We start from the raw sequence: 22,685 nt of genomic DNA on the forward strand, positions 1-22,685 counted from the left end.
CCTTCGTCTCTTTTTCATCATTCTTATCGTAAATATCATAATCATGTCTTACATATGGATTATTTTTTAAAATTTGTTTTTTTACCTTCATTTTTAATTTATTCATATTTTATGTGCTATAACAAAAATTATGATTAGACTAACTTTTTTATTAAAGATATTTATCCCCGTTTCGTACTCACTACATTATAAAAAATGATCTAAGTATGGTGCTTCAGTTAATGATGTTATATTTGAATTTCTTTTGCTAGGAACATTTTTTATTAATGCAAATTACGTTTATCCTGGGTGATTTTTTTTGGGTCGTTTTCCTACTTTTACGGCATATTTCCCTATTCGTTTCCCTAGGTCAATTACCAATCCTCTATGGCATAATGGATTGGAAGCTGTTGGACAGGGAGAACTGGAAACTTGGCTGGGCCTTCTTCTCCACATGGGCACAATTAGGGTTAACACGATTTCTAACGATTGGAGGTCAGAATTAGTGTGAGTACCGATATTCGGGAGAAAATGTGCCGTGATAGGTTTTTAGGAATGATGCAGGCTCTTCATTTCTCCGCTAACCGTGAAGGCATCCATAGGACAGTGACTGCAATTTGCCCAGAATGTGAAGGTCAACCGGGGCTCTCTCTAAGGCCTTGCTTTAAAATATATCATAAAAATTTGTGAGAATTTTTATTGAAATGTTTCAATTTTGCAATAACTCTGAGATAACATAGATTAAAAAAATGTTTATCCCATAAATTTATATTTTTCTTGCCGTTCATTGTGTGTTCTACTTCTGTGACTTGAAAAAATTAAATCTACGGCCGTTGAAACAAAAAAAATACACGTAAAGACTAATTCCAATATATTTCCGCCATTAACCTAAGGAATCAATGGTAGAAGAAGTATTATGAACGGAAATATGAAAAGTTCACTCCTTCATACAAGGAAAATTGCATGTGTGTAATGCGGGTTGCGTGAATTGTCAATTACTGGTGACGGGTGGCATACATGTATGTCATTAGGGATTTTTGCAAATTGCTTGAAATAGAAACAAAAAATATTGCAAATTCTGTAGTATTACTTCCAATACCACCGTTATGAAGGAAAATCACCCATCCGTCACTGGAGGTTTCGGTGAAAATATCATCCGCATTGAATGTGTTAAGGAACTTGTGTAAGGCAAGGATAATATTTTAGAGAGAATAGGTAAGGAATGTCGTCAAATATCCTCATAATAACACAATTTCCTCCTGTTGGATGTGCACCAAAGGTGGCAGAACAGCATACTACACATCCTACTCTGTAAAGAGCTGTGTCAAAATGAATTTAAAGCCTTCTGTTGAAATCAGTGAGTCTTTATTAGAACTGAACAATTGATAACGAATTTTCTCGTAAATTGATAAATTTTTGACAATTTCAAGCGGCTTGCTGGTGATGATGCAAGGCATAGTTTGCAAACCCTTTTCTTATTGTGGAAAGAAAAAAAAATGGGAAAGAATTGAACTTGTAACCTTCATGTCATTAGCTGGCCATGCTTTTGTGGTGACCGCAAATTTGAGCGCAAGCTTAAGGCAAGGAAAGCGAAAGCAAAATACGGCACACAAAAATACTTTTAAAGGAAACGGGAAGATGGACACCTCAACATGGAATGGAATCGTCGTAACAAAGACTCCACTTCCTAGATTACTCCTATAGGTCAACTTGGGGGGGATAAGACCTGGGAGGGGGGGGGGGTGGCCAAGATTTTGAGTATAAAAACCCTCAAAATCTAAAGGAAGTCAGTTGGTATTGGGGAGTGACAGCCGGGGCGTGTACAGGGAGCGGTGGTCATTTGGACAAGCAAAAATCTCCCGTCTTCTCCGTGCCGTGTTTCGCAACTCTGTCGGTAAAAGTACCTACCAGCCCAATCTGCGACCATCATAGGAAAGGGCGAGCTAGCACTTAGATAGTTGCAGCCCCACCGAAAGTCCGCCTCCGCGATCTTCGCCTGCATAACCGCAGTACGCTTCTCGTGGAGACCCGAAGGTAAAGTGCCTTTTTCTAGTTATCACAAAGTACAGCTTGAACCTATTCATTGCTTCTGGCACCCAAAGGTAAGAACCCATACAGCAAAGCCGAGTTTGATCCCTGTCTCGAAAGAGAGACCGGAGCGGATGCTACACTTTCTACTATGCCACTGTGAAAAATAAGGGTAAATGGTGTAGGAACCGACTTAAAATGTAATTATATAGCAAAACTTAAATGCAGCATTCTTGAAATAAACATGTTTCATTTAAGGTTCACTCAATCTGACATTTATTAATTCAATATTTTGTTCAGGTAAGTAACTCGATGAATAAATTATTAATAATATGTAGTGATTTCCTTCAATAATTTTATTTCACACATTGCTATTCGTGTGAAAAAATGTTTATTTCGTACTACTACTGTTTCGCCATCTTCTTTCTAACTATGAACTTATAATGTTATGCAAAAGGGCCTAGAATGGAAACAATTATTATACATACATAAATGCCTTATTGAATAGTGCTCAAAAGCGATGGAAATAATAACAACATCTAGGGAGATGGTGGGCCTCTATTTTATTATTGGTCGGGATGTATGTTGGCATGGCCTTAAGAAACCCATAGGAAAAGGCTAACTTATAAGTGACTTCCTTATTTTCTGTAATCCACCTTGTTTCATTGACTTATAATGTGCTGGTTGGGAAGGTGGGTTGGCATTTCCTTATGTCCCAAATTGTTATTGTCACATTATAGAAATGTCTACCAAAATCATTGCTTTATAATGAAACTTTCATTATTTTTCTTTTTCATAGCTTTCGTCATCTTTCATTTTTACTTATTACAAGTATAAAAGTCAAAGCACAATATTATGACTATTGTGCTTTACCATGATTAATGAAATTTTACAAAGATAAGGTTTACAAACAGAAGGCGAAGCAAAAAGCAATGTCAGATAGCTTACATTTATAAATTATGTACAAGACAAACTAGAATATTCTCATGGAAGACTTAGTTGCTCTTGTCCTCCTCACCTCAATGAAGAGGTTTACTTCCCCAGAGCAATGCACAACTTTTTCCTACATAGGCTGTTTAGAAGAAAACAGCACAGTCCCAGACTGAAAAAAATTCCAATGAACCACCACTTTCCAAAAGTTAAATGCATCTCACAAGATGCATTCTTTTCAGGATAATCAAATAAACTAATAAAATTAAATTTAACATTGCCTTTTAATTAAAAATCACAATGGTACATTAAATTGTATAAATTCAAGTAAAAATCTTTTTCTGTCAACAGCTGGTAAAACCCTGTTCCGTAAAGATCCTCTTAGACCTTCAGTACATGGAATGATTGCTGAACACACATTTTTTCAGGAGTATTACCTTGTATTTAATGGAAAACAAATTAATAATTTTAGAATACATAAATATTTAAGAACGGTTATATTTTCCCCAAATATGCAGCATAAAGACAGAGGCAATGAAGAGGAGAGACATCACCAGCACAGGCACAGGTCCTCTGGAATGAAGCATAGGAAATCATAAATCACATTATCAGCTATAACATATCGTTGGTTGGTAACAGTTATTATTTTACTGTGTGGCAATTATGCTAGCAAATTTTCTTGGGATGATAAAATTAAGCCTCTTACGATGAACATTAAAATTCCGATGAGTTGTCAAGTGTAACTTGCCACAATGTTTAAGAGAAAACTGCCAGGCAACAAAGCTATCGAAAGGGTTCTCAGCAATGACATCTGCCTGGACCTGGTCCGACAATGTAAAAGTAATTTTTGTCCATCATAGAAATAACTGTAAATTTGAAATATAATTATGATGGCTTATCATCCCTAATGCTAAAAAAAATGGTGTAACTACTATACATATTTATTCACCTCGAAAATAGGTCATTTTGAAGGTCTTTACATAAGGGGAATTTAACAATCAACAGTGATGGACTATCATAAAAACCCATGTCCTGAATAGGGGTAACCTACCCAGGTGGGACTTGACCTGTGATCTTCGATTAGGCAGGCAAGGACTTACCCCACCGCCACCATGGCTGACAAATTCATTACAATAGTGTTAAATTGAGCATCTTGGCTAAATAATATTTGACTGAGTATTCTTTGAAGGTCATCTTTGGCTAATGAGTGCTTATCATTGAGAGAATACACCATTATTTTATGAATAAGAAATATGTAGCTCCATTAGCGCTGAATGATATAAACATAAGAGCTAGAATCCTAAATGACTTATTGCTAATTGATGTTAATTCAACTCTATACTATGACGTTATTACAAAAAAATTAATAGCTCTTTTCTCTCTCCAATTTGGTAATCTCTCTAATTTGGTTAGTTACCTACTACGTGTAATCTGAAGATAAATAAACCCATTGGCCACATTCAGATAAATTGATTAAACAATAATTATGGCATAACGAGTACCAAAGCTACAGTGAGCTATAACATACTGTGATGGCTCGTTCTTTTGTTTAATCTTATAGTTACCATCACAAAGTTTTGTCAATCGCCACTCGAAGAATGGGAGCCATAGAGGCAATTTTAAGGTTGGATTAAAATATTTCATTGTACTTTTGTTTTGTGTTGATAAGTGTATTATTTAATTTGTGTACGTGTGTAGTGTGAAAAACTGGTGAAAAAGAATGTGACCAGTGTAATACAACCATTTCAATCGCCCAGTTCGACCAAATGAATAGCGATATAGCAGACAATCAAGGAAGAAGTACACTGTGGGTAGGGACACAGCTGATATAACCCTCGCCCCAGGCTAGGAGATGCTCATTTTTTTTACAGTGCTGTCTGCCACCTAAGTCATAGCATATATGAGTGATCTGCAGTGCTGTCTGCCACACCATTCGTAACTCATACTTGGCCAACCACCATTTGCAAGCAACTTAAGCCAGGATGAATCAACAGTTCGACCTATAAGTTAAAAAAAGGAGGAGCTGGGATAAAAGACTCCACTACACAAAGCAAACGAGTCCTGACATCTGGGGTCCTTCCAACAATCAAAGAGGAGCTGAAGGGCCATTGTGAGTTGAAATAATTTGCCCTCAATTGTGCCTACCTTTGCATCCAGGACTTTTTTCTTGGAAGAGACTACGTCTTCTGGCGATCGCTTGTAAGTATCCTTGCAACCACTTGCCACTCTTTCTCCCCCCCCCTTATTTCCTATATTAAACGATGTTGGTTATAAACTCATGAGGTATCCTGTTTTGTGGTTATTGCCAATTCTACAGAAACAGTGGGACTACTTTATGGAGTCAAAGTATTGTGCTTGTTCATTTTACCATGATTACTTGTTGCTTAACTTTTTTAAATGGAAAATTAACAAAATCAAAACCAAACCAATATATTTCCCAATAGGAAGGTTTCCTGTTTTTTTATTTTCTAAATCGAAATATTACTCCTGGAGAACGTATTTCATGCTTTTAGATTTTTAAATGACAATATCTATTTTTCATGATTTAATGAAAAAGAAAAATTTCAAGCACGCGAAAATACGATGGCTAAGTATGAATGCTGGAAAAATCCTGTGTCACATCTGGCTGCATCTGTGTGAGGCCACCTGGGTGCAAGGCTATGAACGCTGCTAGGATGCAGGCTGCTTGCTGCCGAGCATGATGGTAGTTTATAGTTCCCTGCTAGCAGGCAGCGCTTGGTTTAAATAAGGATTATTAATACCCTATCAAACAAAGGACACTTTCCGACCATGGGGAATTTAAATAGGTGATTATTAAGAGATGTTTCCCTGAGCTCTGTGTCTCTTGCATGCAATGGTAATCTCAGATGATGTAAAACTCTACTCGTATAGCATCTACGCCACGTGGAGTGGCATGGGTGCCAATCTGGCTCTTTTCAAATTAAGTTAAAATTGACCATTAACATTCTTCTAAACTGGGATTTCTAAAACCAAATAATTTGTATATTATGAATTCACTAATGGTGGATAACGAATTGCAATCAATGCCTTTTGTTTTCTTTGATGAAGGAAACTACCATATTGTATTCTGAGGCGAAGTCGACAGTAAAGGTCATTTATAGGAGACGACTTGTGGTTACAGGGCATTCATAGGAGATGATGTGTGGTTTTAAGTCATTTACAGGAGACAACATGTGGTTTAAAGGACATTTGCAGGAGACGATGTGTGGTTTTGAGGGTATTTTTAGGAGAAGCCGTGTGTGTGGGAAGTGAGTGTATTAGGTGACAACGTTGAATCATAAATTTTGGAGTTTATTAAATGTTATCGCAGAAATCATAATATTATTCACAGTATAAGGAACATTGGGAGCTTGTCACTGCCAATTACAATTCATTACTACTTGTCAACAATCCAAAGATTACTTATTTTGACACAGCTCTCCACTCAATTCTCGTATCAGATTACCTGCCAAGTGCAATTCCAATGTAAATATGCCCAAGTTACCCTATCATAAAATTAAATGTAAAAGCTTTTTACAAGCTACCAATTTCATTGTAAATAGCCACAGCTGGCATAGAGCTCATATGCTAAGAGGTTTAAAGTCATGTTCCTCCTAATATGCAGATATTGCTTGGGAGCTGGGAAAAATTGTCTGAATAGACCAACAAATATTATTAACCATTTCCCGACATGATTTAAGTGTGTGATTAGTCAAGTAAAACAGATAAATGTAATTCCTGTCTTGGACTTTAAAGGGCCATGAACCAACCGTGGGAAATTTCATACTAATCCCTTCTGGATACAAATTATCTTTCATAGGACATTATGTATTCCCAACTCCAATTCCTGATCAGATAATTCTGATATGGCTCAGAAGGAATAGATATCCAATAACTTGTCACTGTTTCAAGTTTTGACTACTAATAATCGAAAGGCATACCGGTTCCACGTAAACTATCAAAAGTAATTATGCGGAATAATTTAAATTAATTACACTTTAATTCCAGGGGAATCATCCGTGTAAAATCTCCACATTCCTCCACTTCCAGTTCCCGTGGCTCGTGACCGAGCAGACGTCGTTGGAGCAGTTTTCCTGTAAACAATAGTTGATATGAAAATCCCATTTAGCCACGAAAATTTCACATAATGTATATTAATGCACTAACCTTTGCCTCACAGTACTACCGCTGGCTGCGCGCGGGGCGACAGCTTTTGACGGTGATCGTCCACCGGACCCCACAGATGTTGAACTTGGAGCAGCAGGCTTTAACGAAATTGTACATTTTTAAGATTCCATCTCAAACTAAACTCAAAAGTAAAGGGTGAAAAAATGTGCAGGTAAGGATTTTCCATAATTACCATCTTTCAAAGCCAATCCGTCTCTATGATTAGATTTCGTACCAAACACTACAACACCTTAATCAACTATGAGAACTCGGAACCCTCCGTGACCACTGAACTACAGATTCCGGCTGACGTGTTCTCCCACGGAACACGTACACATTGGCGTATACGCGTATACATAAGAATAACGTTATCCAGTTACTCATAGGTGGTGCTGCTAAACTTAATAAACGTGAAGAACGTGACTTCCGGTTTCGTTTTCTTAATTTTCAGGTTTTGGGTTTAGCTGTCATTTCGTGTTTCTGATAATGCTGCATTTGATGAAATGGCTTTGGTTGTCACCAGGCGCGTTAAGTGATTAATTTTTCGTGAAATTATTGTCCGTGACATTTATTTGCAGTAGTGGCTGTCAGATATGGAGGCAGTCCCTAGGCTGCCTATGGTCAGTTTTGACCTCAAAGTTAGTGCCGAACCGGCAGAATTTGGACCAAAAATTAAGCAGGTAAAGTTGTCAGTCAGTTGACAGTGTTTTGGTGTGGAATATTGTTAGGTAATTAGTTTCCCTGCCTGTTGGCGTAATTAATTTATTATTATTTTGACCAATGAGCTTCTCACTTAAATTGGTTAGCCCTTCAACATCGCTTTTTATGTTTTTTTCCGACCCACTTGTTAGAATGATCCATAGACTTCATATTGGAATGATTATATTGTTAAATGAATACTAACTCTATAATTAATTTACGGTTCATGTTTTATTACGTGATGTTTTTGCATCGCACACACACACAAAATTGCTGAGTGGCTCTCTAAAATAACTATCTCAAAATCGTTGTCTATGATTTTGGAACAGTAATGATCTTATATCATTGCTGTGGTGAATCAAGTAGATTTAGCTGTATTCTTACCGTCTTCGCTTTATTCTTGTGCCATTTAGCGTTTCATTTCTTTTGTATACGTATCTCTTTTTCTTCCTTGTGACACGGGTGTCACATTCGTAATATCCCTATCATGTACTGCTACTATTAGAACATGGGAATTACAACAGGTTTACGTTATAATTCTGTGATCAACCTCCCCGAAAGAGCTGTATCACGATAACTTGATTATGGTAGAAAATTTCGGATAGCCATTGTATATTTCTTGAAGTCAATAGGTGCCGTTAGTCAAACAACACCGTTGTGAGGCATTTACCTATGAATTTTGGTTTTAAAAGCATGTGACAAATACCTACAACAATAAAATTAAAATCTCTTCCTATAAATTTTACTCCAAGGCCTCCCAGTAAAAGCATTAGATTCTTAGTTGTTTGAAATGTATGATGCCCTCTTTTATAAGTTAGGCAAATGGGAAACGATTTTCAATTGCCTACATCACTATCATCTGTATTTTTCAGTATATCCGGGATTTTTACCATGAAGATCCGGAGAGCTACTCAAAAGAAATCAAAGACTTGACAACATTGAGAAATAATGCTGTCAGAGCTCCTAAAGACGTAACTGGTTGCAGCATCTTGAAACAATACTACTGTCAGCTACACTCTCTTCAGTCAAGATTTCCCATGATGGAGGATGGAGCAGCAGCTGTGAACTTTTCATGGTTAATTATAGATTCAAATAAATTTTAAGATGTATTACCTTTCAAGTTTTGATTGAAAAAACAAGTAGTTGAATTTAGAATACATTTCCAACCTTTTCCTTGGTGTCATGTAGTTATTATTTTTTTTCTTGTATTTAAAACAGGCTGGATTGTTTCTCGGGAGTAGTGTACTCTGCTAGTGATATTCGGTATGAAATGGGATGTGTGCTATTCAACGTTGGATCATTACATTCTATTTTGGGAGCTGCAGACTCTCGTACATCTGCCGATGGAATGAAAATGTCCTGTACCCATTTTCAGTGTGCAGCTTGGGCTTTCCAGGTTGGTGAACTGGGTTTCTATGTAATTATTTTAGTGGAATATTTTGACCAGTAGGTAGGTAATTTCTAGAGGTGTGTGGTTAGCCAAAATTTTAAATTAACTACAGTTATTTTTATTTTAACTTAGTTACAATGGGTTACAATTTATATTACAAGTTCAGCCTCTTAGAACTTCGAGCTTAATGCTCTTACCTGTTTGTTTGCAGCCATAGTTCATACTTTGAGGCCAATGTAACCTGCAGAATTTGATTAAACTTGGTAGGAACATAATTTTGGTGGTAAAAGCCTAAATGATTAATTTCCTGTGCCATGATGTCTATTGAGCAGATCATATGTAAGCCTCTTGAGTTGCGCATGCATCACCATGTTTCCTCCATGGGAGCCCTAGCCATGTAGCAAAGTGGCTGGAGGGGAGAGCACCGAGGAACAGCCCTCTGGGCTGGCCCCCCATCTCTTGTCTCCTAGGGCCCTCTCTGCAGGTTATATTGGCCACGAAGTATGACCTATGGCTGTAAACAAACGGGTAAGAGCATTAAGCTCAAAAATCTGAGAGGGAGGACTTTTGATGTAAATTACAACCAAATTCCATCTGTTAAGGTTTGTTAAAATAAATAACTGTGGTTAACAGTTAATGGCATGTAGTTAAACTTATTGAGTTCCACAGCATTGATAGTACAACAGTTGTTTAATTGATTTATGATATTTTCGAAGACATGACAATCGGTAAGGATGTAATTTGTGTGTAGAGTTTGAGATCTATAGCAAAGTAAACTTTTTAATCTAGAACTTATGCAATCATATGCTTTCATTTCGGAAGTGAATGCACACACTGTTCTATATTCTTCAGTGTTTTACTAGAAATGCATTCTTTTTTGTGTGAAACTTTGATATCTTTTGTATGGCATTTTTTGTGGATATCAGCAATCAAAGAGAATAAAATTGGGTTTAAAATTGATGTCTTTCAAGAGTTATTATTGTCTCACTTTCAGCAATCTAAAAAAATATTTTTTTCAGCATTTAAGAGACACTTTACCACAACCACGAGGTTCGGACATGTCCCCAGAGATTCTTCAGTTCATGTACCAAATAATGCTAGCCCAAGCTCAAGAATGTATTTTGGAGAAGAGTATGATGGATAATCGGAAAGCCACAATAATAGGTGAGTCAGAAGCATCTTTGAAAATTGATTTAGACATTTTTGTGGAAATTCTCAAGCCTTAATCTGATTTAAGTGTTCAGGTGCAGGAGCCTGTATGCGATCATATCCATAGTCATGAAGGTAGGGATTAGCATACCTGTGCAATATATGCATTAAAATAAAACTTGCCTAGCCGAATAGCAATTGAAGAATTCGACAATCTACTGTGCCATGCATTATAGTTGTAGATACTGCATTGTGACAACTAGTTAACTAATTTAGGTTAGCCAATATAGTTCCTCGTGGGTAAACTCTTTTCAGGATTCCCACCAGGTTAAATGATCCATATTAGCCAACGTTTCGAGCTCATCCTCAGGGCTGCAGAAATGTTTAATTGCAAAAAGAGTTTACCCACATTATTCGCTAGGAAAGCATCAAATCATATTTCATTAGAGTGCCTTGTTTGCCACTTTTTTTTGTAATCAATTGTTTATGTACCTGGCACAGCGTGCCTACCATTTATGATATCACAAATGTGATTTTTTTTCATAAATTTTTGAAATTAATGTTAGGCTCCAAGGGTTAAGCTAATACACAATAGCAAATTTGCTCATGTATATTTTAAACCTATTTTCTTGGTTGCAAGCTCCTGTGGCTGTTGACTTGGTACCCTATCAGGGTTCCCACTCAACCGTGAAAACCTTAAAACCGTGAATTAGCCGTGAATTTCGTCTACCGTGAAAAAACCTGGAAAAAGCCGTGAATTTCGCCATGAAACCTTAAAAATATCTCAATCTTGATAATAATACTACGCTTGCCCAATCAAATTCGATATGTTAATCATGTTTCATGGTCAGGCACACGCAGACTCTTAGTCTACGCGTCTCTCTGCACACAAATGTTCGAAGTGTAGTAATTGGTCCGTAATATATGACGACACATTGACCGATATTTTCCATTTTAATTTCTAAGCGTTTCAATTTCAGTGATAGCTTGGGATGGACTTGTATACGAAAAAGGACGAATGAAATGACTTGCATTTCTAAAGGACCCAGAATGAACCATTTACGAATATTATCTGATTTGTAACTCAAGGTTCGGTTCCCACACAAAATTAGGGCACATGCCATATGCTTCAAAATATGAGTTTGCCATTGGAATTTTACTATAGGAAACATTTCTACGGTAAATAGGCTTTCAATTTATGGCAATAGCTCTCAATAGACTATGCTCACCTCGTTTGAATGTATGTGAATAATGATGTAAAAGTGATAATAAAGTGTTTCAGCAGGTATTTATTTTGTCTTTAAGTACTTAAAATCAAGTGCATTATACAGTGGAACCCTGATCTATCGTTCTCGCATTCATTGTTAGCCGTTTCAAACCATTCCGCATTCATTGTTAGTTTGTTTGTCCCAAATAAAGTTACGTAAAGGCAATGTAATTTTTTCCTGCATCCATCTTTCTACGAAGTATAGTTCTCCCTCATTGATCGTTTGAAGATCGCGGTCCCGTGGGATAATTTTCCCGCATCCATCGTTTGACGAAAATGAGAGGAAGTGTTTTCAACGTGTTGTTTGTGGCTTATAACCACAGACACCCCCAGGAGATTGAATTACAATAGGGAGAAGTTAAGTGCCGTGGGATTGTTACATTAGCGCATTTCCCAAGATCCGCTATCCCCCTCCACTCGGAACTCGCCTCCCCCTCTGAAGCTTTCCTCTTCTCCGAAATAAAAAAAAAGGTCTCAGCTCGCGCATGGATTGTATTACGAAGACCTTAGCTTCAAAAAAAATATCAAGTTACACGAGAACAAAAGAAACGTGTTTCGCGCCCCCCCCCCCCTTTTCTCACCCACTGACCTTTTTCAGCCTAACTGCTTCAAAGTTCCCAGTTTCTGGAGGTCAACTGCTGCATGAATCACCTGTTAGTCCAAAAGGTGTCTAACAATGAATTTCGGCAATTTGCATTATACTTTTATTAGATTGAAATATTTGTAAATTGCGCAGTTCAAAAAAGAATGAGACCAAACACGAGGTATTTCTAACGTTATTTAAGCATTTAAAACAAGAAAATAGTTGGAAAAATACAATGATGATTCTGGCAAAACTCGATATCCTCGTAGCTGAACTTCTCGGCAGCTAATGTGGCATTTTTCCGAAAACAGAATATCTGGTTATCATCAGATATCAATTTACGAGTTATACTATAAGTTTCAGTTGTAAGAGTTACTGAGGAAGGGATATCTTCTCAAGATATTTTGTTTCTCCCTACTAACAATCTGAATTCATCTACTCATCTGGCGCTACCATAATTAGAAAACAATGTGTAAGTTGCCTTCTCTTTAGAGCAAAAATTTTCATGGCGCAGTCATATGTTTATGCTTCACCCTCTGCAGTATGTTCTGCGTAAGATGTGCGCGATAGCATCAGTTCCGAACTTCACCTCGCACGAGTGGTTCTGTGCTTTCCAATGTAGGTTCACTTCAAATTAGCGAGTGTTTTCAATGAGGGTTTAATAAAGTAAGGTTTCATTTTTTTAGTTTTATTTTTATCCGTCTTCGGGCCATCGCCCTTCTGAAAAAAAGTGAGTACTTTAAAAGATGGACTTAAAATAATTGAATATGAGGAAAAGCATCCGGGATAGAAGCGCGTGAATATTGGAGAACGCCTCGGGCTGTCCGCTAGCACATGACGGTAGGGTGTAGAGCGAGCTACCAGTGAAAACAAGAAGTGGGATGAAGCCGAGGCTCAGGCGGGTGTGCCGCTGACGATTAAGGCAACGTTGTTCACGCTTTACACTTTGCCTACATTACATGAAAAATATATTTATTAGACAGGAACATTACAAATAATTGACTTTTTTTGGCCTCTATGATCCATCTCACAACTAATCACTGCGCCGGCGAAAGCGGTTGTTTTATGCATAACATTCACATTGCTCTCGTGAATACATTTCCTGGAAATGGCGTTTCATGGATTGTTACATCAGAGAGAAATCCATAATAGCAGGGTAAATGCCGAGTGGTGAGCAAACATTTTTAGTGAGGTGGCGTGTTCCCTTAGGATATTTGAAAGAGATATTATTCGAATCAAAAATATGGCTTAAGTGTCTCGATAAAGTACAAGTATTCCTGTAATTGGCTAAAATCTTCTTTGAATCATTTAACAAATATCATAGTTTCGTGCCAAAATCCTGCGTTTCCTGGGACATAGGCAACCTACCCAAACATTCCCGCATTCATCGTTTTTTTCGCCCACCCCCCTGAAAAACGATAGATCGAGGTTCCACTGTAATTATATGAAATTGATTTATTACATTCTATAAACATTTTTAATAAATATTTTCCGCGATCTCAGAAAGATTGAGTAAGGGAAATTTGGTTACTGTGCGGTAATAACAACGTGCGCAAAAAACAATCACTCTGCGAGGAATTAAAAAAGGACTTCCGGTGTTGAGACGGAAGAAGGTCCTAAGGGCATTCGCATATTAAAGGAGGCCATGGTATTTGGCGTCCCCGCAAGAGTGCGGTTGGGTTGGGCCTTTAGTTGGCCCTGAATTTTCCAAACGTTGACGGCATAACTGTTATCACTTTTCATTGCTGCATTTACATTCACGGCGTATGTCGCGTACATTAATTTTTAGTTAATATACTGCCGGTGATTGTCCTATTGTTGACTTATAAATGGACCATGAATTTGACATTGAGACTGTGAAAACCTGAAAAAACCGTGAAAACTTGGAAAATAAACCTTGAAAACCTGGAAAAAACCGTGAATTTCATTATTTAGGTAGAGTGGGAACCCTGCCTATGGTTCCTGGAGATCGATGGTACTTAGAAATGGTCTATTTGGAGACCTGCTTGGTATTAGTTCTGGTTGAACGAAAAACCCATGGGTTTCTTGATCATGGCTACATGTCATGTTTGTGAAACCTTTGTACTTGATAACTGCCCAATTCCGGATTCTCTAGGTGTGTTTGATGTTTTTGATTGACTACAGTTTCAAAAGCCATCCTGCTTTAGTCTTCAGGTCAAAGGTGATAAGTCTTAATTTTTTGCTGCCTTATATAGCTCTTGCCATCCTACCCCTGAATGATGGTTGGTCAGTACTCTCTTCCACATGTTGCTGGTTGGGTAGCCTTAATATTAGGTGTTTTATGGATTTCCAAGGCTTCCCTGATCTCCCTTGGACAGTAGCAAAGTTTTTGCTTCTATCTTTCTTCTATGGAAATCAGTTTTGTGGCCTGTCTCACTCCAAGCATGCTCTGCAATGGCTGAGAAGTGCAGTTGTTTCCGTTATGTAGCTCTTACATGCTCCTTCATCCTTGTTGCCATTCCTCGTCATGTTTCACCAACATATGATCTTCCGCAGGAGCATGGCACTTTATACACGCCTTGGCACAGTTCCTGTGAGATAGTCAAAGTACAATGTTTTGGATCTTGGTCACACAATTGACCCTTGTGACCACATCATCACTTCGATAAGCCATAGAGCCTCAGTGGTTTGTGTGTGGTCATAAATAGCCATCTCTGTTCTTCAGTCAGTATAGAGGACCTCTTGATAATGGCTCTTGTCTCCCACTCCGCTTTGGCCATGAGGTTCTTTTCCAGTTTCTTGTAAATGGTGTCGGTCAGAAGTCCTATGTACAAGTTGTATTTCTCGTTCTCCAAGAGAACGGTTGCATTTCCTTTGTACGCAGCTAAGTCACAATGTTTTTGTTCTTACAGAAGACATTGAGAGCAGCCCTCTCGTTCAGCTTATAACTATTCGACTTTATAGGTTTAGCTCAGCACAAGATACGAGCTATGTCCTCTCTGATTTTGTCGGCCACGGTGCAGGGCTAAACCACCGAAGCCAAAGTTTCAGTATACTTTCCAAGTATCAGCTTTGATGTTGGCTGTTCTTCAAATTATTAGCAATGAAGACACTAAACTTTTCATTAAAAAAAGGTTAAATTACTTAGTTAAAATTTTTTAATGAGTTAAGTTTAACAAAAACAATACATTTTTATGTGTACAGATAACGATGTTATAGAAGTTTTTTTTTTGCAGGTGTTTGATTTTATTCAAATACCCTCAGAAATGGGGAGACTATGAATGCCATGCTGTTTTTTATTAGGGCCAAGATATGAATTGGTTCCCCTTGCTCATTATGTGACAAGTTACAAAGCAGTCTATGACAGGTTGCTAGCATTCCTGGATACATACCGTTATACAAGCATTTCACTATGATCTCCTATTCAAATATGTTTGCGACTGGACCAATTGTGCAAGCTTGGAATCTTCCAAGCAGCATCATAAATAATATAGTGTTGACATAATGCGTGATGTCAACATGAGCTGTCATTACGGACCTACTATTATTTTTAATGGTAGGTTGGTACTCTTTATACGTGGGATAATTGGAGTATGCAACCATGGTGTTTTAAAAGTGTGTACATCCTAAAGCCAATTAGGAGCATGAAGTTTTAATTTCTATGATAGACAATTAGCACCTCTACCCCATTTTGTATAGTCTTAGTAAAATTGAAGTGACCCTGGGTTCACCTCATTATTGGTTTGATTTTTTTAAATGTGTAATCAATATGAATGAGTTTTACTTGACCTTTTTCCAGATATCTTGTATATCAAACGTGTAAAAAATTTGACATTAAAAAATGTTATTCATATGCATATATAAATATTAATTAGTATTCAAACTGTGCAAATAAATGATATTCCAGCAGAGTATTAGAAATCTAAATGCAAATATTTTTCAAGTTGTATTGTGTATCATGTACACAATTTTAAAAATTACCCGAGTATGCAAAAATGTTATTTTTATAATTAATGGTGTACTTTTTCTGTTCTTATTTATTAGCCATGTAATTTGTTGTTTTTAATTGTATTACAAGAAATATTTTTTATTGTGTAGCAAAAGTTGCTGCTCAAATTGTGGACTACTACAAACTTGCTCAAAATACCTTAGTCCAAGGCAACCAAGGTGGATCTGAGAACATAACTATAGCAGAAACTGTTGGGTCCAAAAGAGTCAAGGTACGTTTATGTTTCCTTCAAGACTATTTACTCAATCATTTAAGATATACTAAACCGTTTTGTAGAAAAAAATTAGCAGTACATTAATCGTAGGGAGCACTTAGTGTGAAATTCCAGTACTCATAGATCAATGGTAGCGTTAATAGAGGGGAGCCTGGCATAAGTAAGGGGAAAATTAGTGTGGTATTTCGTCAATTTTAAATTAGCTTGAAATTTTGGAATGCTCATTGTCGTAGACATTTGTATAATATATTTTGTTTGCGTGTTTTGTCAACTCTTACCGTGAATCATAGAAGAAGACACCTCTAGATGAATAATAACAAGAGCGTGATATGGAATGGAGGGTTTGACTCATGAAAGATATCTTGGTAGCTAAGAAATAACAACTCAATTTCTATATGGTATTAATTATTACAGTTTACTGTTGGTTTTTCAGAAGAATGATTGATGGTTTCTAGTTCGTAATAATATTTTTACAAAAGCCTGAGAGCTATTTATCCAATTTTTTGTTAAGCGAATAATTTAAATTTTTGCTTATTTTTTCTATAAGCAGACCTGGAAGAAGTTCAATGTCACTGCCAGATTTTTCTTTATATTGTAGAATGAAATTTCAGAGATGCATTAAGTGTTTTTGCTAAAATATGTGAAGAGCCATGGTTTTAAGGTGTTAGCAATAGAAAACATGAGTAAAAACTGAAAAATATGCAACCATTGAGCATAGAGACAGAGTGGAAGAGTCATTATGAGACCTTAAAAACCTGCATTAGGATTAGAACTTGACAATACCACTTGAAGTAATGGATTGTTTCGGCCATAATTCATACTCTTTTGCTATAATTGATGAAGAATGAAGGATTGTATTGTGGTGGCTGCATTGGTGTATGGCAGGTTGCATACATCCTGGAGTTTTGCTCTTACTCTCTGTCTACCTCTAATATCTGAAAAATTAAGGCCCATTTGATGTTTAAGCAAGTACAAATATGTCTTAAAATTGATTTTCTATCACACTGTGGAGTTTGAATGCAGTATGGTGGTGTTTCTTTGTTACCTTCCCTAGTAGGTTTTATGGATCGACTTTTTTATTAGGTGAAGTGTGCACTCATTCAAATTTTTTGGCACCACTATCTTCAAGATTTGGTTTTGAAGGTGGCCACTGCAGCCAGTAGGAAGCCTAAATAGGTGGAATGGGACTCAGTAACTGAAGGAAAGAAAGGGGAGACTCAGTGGGTCGGTCAAGTAAAGTAAAGATACAGTGAGTCCTCGTTTAACGTCACCTACCATTCCTGATAAATGTGACGATAAACGAAATGACGTTAATCGAAGCATAATATCCCATAAAAACAATGTAAAAATTGAATATCGGTTCCTAGAAAAATTTTTGCGTATCATATCTGGGGCATTTTTTACGATGGGAATGCCAAACTATGGCATAAATACGAGTTCCTGTCTTCATCAACAACAATAGCAGCAGTGACGTATATCCTTCTCCATTTTTGTATCTTCCCGCATTTGCCTTTCGGCTTCGCTATAGTGCGGTCCAATGAATGCTACCAGACGCTACAGACCGGGGATCCGGTCCATAGGCCCTACCCTCGCTACGAGAATTTCTTTTCGGACCGGTAAGGAGCGAAATCAAAATGGCGGAAATGAGCGAGGGCGGGCAATCTGGGATTATGAAATCGAAGAGATGGTTTTAATTGCGAATTGAGGCGGGCGGGCGTCGCCTGGGCATCATCATCGCTGAAACATCGTCGCAGTAACAGGAACCAAAATTATTGTGAACACTGTTCTCTTGGACATTGTCGTGGAAATGTCTCTGATGCTAAAATTTGCCAAAACCGTAATTGCAATTAACAATATTACACACCGTTTTACACTTTGAATAGATGGAATCCACCGCCCACAAAACAAACAACCTGTAACGCCTGCCACTTCGCCTTTTTTCTCGCGCGCAATTTAAAATACGTGACGTTATTGCGAAGCGAAGGGACGATAAACGAATCACGGTCGTAAAATGTTTGTGACGTTATCGCGAAATGACGTTAAACGGGGTGACGTAGAACGAGGACTCACTGTATCTTGAATGAATATCTACTGCTTATACCACTTCTTTTTTTTAAATATAGCAACCCGGGTTACAATAAATAAAAATCATCATCAGGCGTAAATTCTTAGCTATTTTCTTATGTTTGCTGGCTATATCTGATGGTTGGTTGAACTCAAGGTATAGAGGTTAACTGTGAGATAAGTGAGTTTACTTGTCGAATAATCAGTCTTGGATAAAAAGTGGCAGAATTACAGGTGGTATCTATGTGGCACCACCTTGTTCCTAGCAGGTATGTGGGACCACCTTGGCCCTAGGTATATGAGACCAAAGCAAGGGTTAATTATCGCTCAAGCACAACCCTTTCCCAGACCCATCCTCGACCTCTGAAAGATTATCCAGCTCCTAAAGATAAAGCCTTCTCAGCGTGAGGTTTTCCCCCAAAGATATGACAATTTGTAATAAATTTTTTACTTTACTAATTTGGTGAATGAATATGTACAGTAATTGTGTTTCTGAATGTAAGAGATTAAGTACTGTTTTGATCGAGGTTCTATGATGAGTAATAATGATTTTATGAAAAGCAATCAGATTTTAGCCGAGTACCTCCAGAAGTCTGGTAACACTGAAAGAATGTGAGAAGAGGGGGAAAAGCAAGGGGCACCTTTTTTCTCCCCTCACTCAGCATTCAAGCTTTTCCATGTATGTATGGAAGTCAGGTGGCGAAGTTTGGCATGGGTGTTTTGCAGGATACAAGTTTTCACTAACTGAACTATTCTATCTATTCCTCAACTAGCTGATAAAAGTAACCATGATAATCATAAATCAAGCACAGGGGCGGATCCAGGATTTTATTCTGGGAGGGGCACAAGCAAGGCCGTATCCAGGATTTTGTTCTGGGTGGGGCACAAGGATACCTCGTAATACAAAACAAATGCAATGATAATGGGACCGTATTAAAAACCATGCATATTTTTGAGGGTCTGGAGGGGGGCACGTGCCCCCGTGCCCCCCCCCCTGGATCCGCCTATGATCAAGCATGCAGTGAGTTGTTCTGTTAAAAAATAAGTCATTTGAATAATGAACATAATAGAATTACAGGAAAACAAAACAAGAAAACCAAATAGAATTGCCGAGGACGATTAAATATCCAGAGTGAAGATCACTATTACAATTATATTAGTTGTTTGTCAATTGCCGTAGTTTTAGGAATGAAATCACATGTGTACATCATCCTGTTGATAGTACTGGAGCAAGTGCCATGACTGGAACATAAGCATGCGTTTGCCTACTTTTCATAGGTATGGAACATAGTTAAGGTTTCCATCCTGGATACGTAATTAGGGTTATTTAAGTATACCGGGACTAGCCACGGTGATAACTTTTACAGAGTCATCCACAAGGCACAAATTGTGCAAAATTTGTGCCTTGAAATTTTTTCGCACGTAGTTAGGGGTTCCATCCTGGATGTTGTACTAGCTAAGCTAACTTCCTCCTCTATCCTTGATACTTGGTGGTAATGAAGGATTTACAGATATCAAAGCCCATCACTAGTTTTCTCTCCAAAATTGATATTTAGTATTTTTATCTGCTTGGGAAAGTATGCATCATAAATGTGCTGTGATAATTTTGCTTTTCATTACATATTTGCCTGTAAGCACTTTGAACTAATTTTTTAGTTCTCACTTTTTTTGTGAAGATGTTAAATAGAGCAATGATTGTCAGATGTGTACTATCAAATTATTATTTTTAACACCAGTATCCACTGCTTTGAATCACTGCAATGACCTCAGTTTAATTTACTATTTTTGTATCTTTTTTCAATTACAGTCTTGGCAGAAGTATGTTAACTTCAAGAGTAAGTACCACCTATGTGTATCCTTGCTATACCAAGGCCAACAAGCAGAAGAGCAGCAGAAGATGGGTGAAAGGGTAGCCTATTATCTTGCTTCATCTCAAGCTCTCGAGGAAGCAGCAAATCTCTCGAAAGGAATGGATAATGCTGAGGTATTGTGCTGTAAAATTAGAGAATTTATATTTGCATTGTTTATTAGCTCTTTGAAGGTGTTTCTAGACCTTCAGTAGCCTCTGGGCAGCTAGAGGATGTAAGGGCCCCATTAGTCATTCCATGGAGTTTGATAATTTAATGTTTATCCTTCTGCCCGATAGAGGCAGTTGATTTTCAAGACTTACGTTTTTTGCTGATAACATTTTAAAACGTATGTGTACAGCTACAGTCCTATTTAAGTAGAATGCTTGCATGCCTCTTGAGTCCTATTAAACTTCCCACTGGAACCTATCAAATTTATTGCGGAATTTTTGGCTGCTCAATCATCCCAGTGTTTTAATCCTTCCTCTTTGTTGTATGGCAATACTTTTCATCTTATAAAACTACAGTCACATGGGTCGACAAAATTGAACTCATGTGGGCTGTATTTCATTTTAAATATTCAGAATATACATATAATTTTTCCCTATAGTATTTTGTTAATGGTTTCTTTTGGCAAAATAAGCAGTTTATTACTACAGTTACAATTCATAAGATAATGGTCTTTAGCAGTTATTTAATCTGTGGGCTTGTATTATAAACCTGCTGCACATAGATGTACTTTTTTGCACTGTATGAGAGGAAAATGGAGATATTAATATAAACGCATCCAGTTGCGAATCCAGGATAGGGACAGGGGGGGGCTAAGTATGCGGTAAACTCCCAGAAGTATTGCGGGTCCGAACAAAAAGTGTCATTCTATCTAGGGTAAATTGGACATCTAAGGGGGGAGCTATATCCCCCTTAGCTCTCCCCCATAGATCCGCCACTGAGCACATCTATGAATAGTATGGGAAGCATTTTTTTTTATAATTAGCTGAATATATAGGGATTACGGAATAAATCAGTCAATTCCAAGAAGTGAATGTAATAGTTTTAATTAATTTTAATAATTGAAATAAAAAAATAATTGTATCTTTATAGAAATGATTTTTTGTCTTAAAGAATTAAATTTATTTTCGGTAACAATGACCAAAAGGCTTAGACATCAGCTTAAAGGCACTGCTGTATGACAAATGCGAGCTAAGATAACAAAATGATGTTATTCTTAGCCCTTTTTTTGGTCAAAATTTTGAAAAAGTTGAAATTTGTGGTCAATAATTGGTTTAGGGGTGCTTAGTTTTGTTTACAAGCATGTGCACAAATCTAATAAAACATTAGGCCATTAGGGTCTATTTTTTGTTAAATCGTGGTGTTTTAGTTTATCCCAGTTCTGATGAGATCTAGCAGCCACTAAATTATTATTTCATTATTACCTCTTACCCTATATTCACTCAACAATCCTTGTCTATGTCTCTACCATGGCCCTTATATACTGGTTACTAATGTCCAGCTCGAAGTTTGTTGCCTGAGATTCCTTTTCCACCCCTCAAACCCCTCACACGCCTCCCCTCAAACACAACTATGGGCACAGTGCGCTGTCACTAGGGGAAATATGGAACTAACTGCGCTGTCGAAAGCATATACCGCCACCGACAGTGCAGTTAGTTCCATATTTCCCCTAGTGACAGCGCACTGTGCCCATAGTTATGTTTGAGGGGAGGCGTGTGAGGGGTTTGAGGGGTGGAAGCGGAATCTCAGGCAACACTCCCGAGCCGGAATATGTTGGGAGATTAGCAACCAGTATATAAGGACCATGGTCTCTACTTTGATACCCCATTGATAAAACTGGGCTTCCATGCCTTAGTCACCTATTTGACTCTAATGAGTGCCCTGTACTAAAATTTTACCTGTAGTATTTTTTTTCAATTGGATTTTAATGAGTAGTGTTCAGGGCAAAATAAATGTAAGAATGAGCCTAAAAATGGAATACTGTCTGCAGTATTTATGTTTTTGATTATGTGGTGCTGTTGGGACCTTAGTGATCCAAGATTAGGAAATAATGCGTCATTACAAGTACTGTATGGAGTAGCCAGCTCATTTAAACTAACAAGAGAGTGCAAGTCATCAAAGATGACTGATCAACCTCTGCTGAAATACCCCGAAAAATGTTAAAGTTTTACTCACGGCTGATTTAAAAATATATTTATGTTTTTATGTGGGTAGATAAAGTTTTCCTGAATGACAAAAATTGATCAGAGAAACTTATGATGCTGAACTTATGCAACATATGATTTCTACCCTAAGTGCATATAATTTCGATAGTTAATATGGAAATTTTGTGTTAAACATTACTCCTTCAATGCATGACCCGTATCTTGTAGCCAGAATAAGCAGTGGT

General features: G+C 37.4%; 2 protein-coding genes across 4 annotated transcripts in view; one reads left to right on the top strand and one right to left on the bottom strand.

Annotated features, from left to right (window-relative positions):
• Nucleotides 1-3,202: 3,202 nt before the first annotated feature.
• LOC124156102 (protein transport protein Sec61 subunit beta) lies at nt 3,203-7,448 on the bottom strand. The gene is made up of 4 exons (XM_046530429.1): nt 7,298-7,448; nt 7,105-7,202; nt 6,933-7,031; nt 3,203-3,510 (listed from the first exon to the last, which is right to left on the bottom strand). The coding sequence occupies exons 1-4, from the start codon at nt 7,298-7,300 to the stop codon at nt 3,423-3,425; spliced, it is 288 nt and encodes a 95-aa protein (XP_046386385.1). The 5' UTR covers nt 7,301-7,448; the 3' UTR covers nt 3,203-3,422.
• Nucleotides 7,449-7,542: 94 nt separating this feature from the next.
• The window catches only part of LOC124156099 (tyrosine-protein phosphatase non-receptor type 23), a 59,500-nt gene continuing 44,357 nt past the window's right edge, over nt 7,543-22,685 (top strand). For all 3 annotated transcript variants that reach the window (XM_046530423.1, XM_046530424.1, XM_046530425.1), the window contains exons 1-6: nt 7,543-7,784; nt 8,676-8,878; nt 9,022-9,199; nt 10,213-10,357; nt 16,252-16,373; nt 20,248-20,424. In XM_046530423.1, coding sequence (XP_046386379.1) covers nt 7,698-7,784; nt 8,676-8,878; nt 9,022-9,199; nt 10,213-10,357; nt 16,252-16,373; nt 20,248-20,424 — 912 coding nt within the window. In that variant the 5' untranslated portion in view covers nt 7,543-7,697. The remainder of the gene's footprint in view (nt 7,785-8,675; nt 8,879-9,021; nt 9,200-10,212; nt 10,358-16,251; nt 16,374-20,247; nt 20,425-22,685) is intronic.

This window comes from Ischnura elegans, chromosome 3, assembly GCF_921293095.1.
Source record: "Ischnura elegans chromosome 3, ioIscEleg1.1, whole genome shotgun sequence".
Classification (NCBI taxonomy): domain Eukaryota; kingdom Metazoa; phylum Arthropoda; class Insecta; order Odonata; family Coenagrionidae; genus Ischnura; species Ischnura elegans.

Excerpts from the sequence above, each read along its gene's own strand:
- LOC124156102 (XM_046530429.1), bottom strand. Across the intron at positions 7,032-7,104 it reads GGTAGTACTGTGAGGCAAAG|GAAAACTGCTCCAACGACGT; the intron begins GTTAGTGCATTA and ends TATTGTTTACAG. Across the intron at positions 3,511-6,932 it reads GATTCCCCTGGAATTAAAGT|AGGACCTGTGCCTGTGCTGG; the intron begins GTAATTAATTTA and ends GCTTCATTCCAG.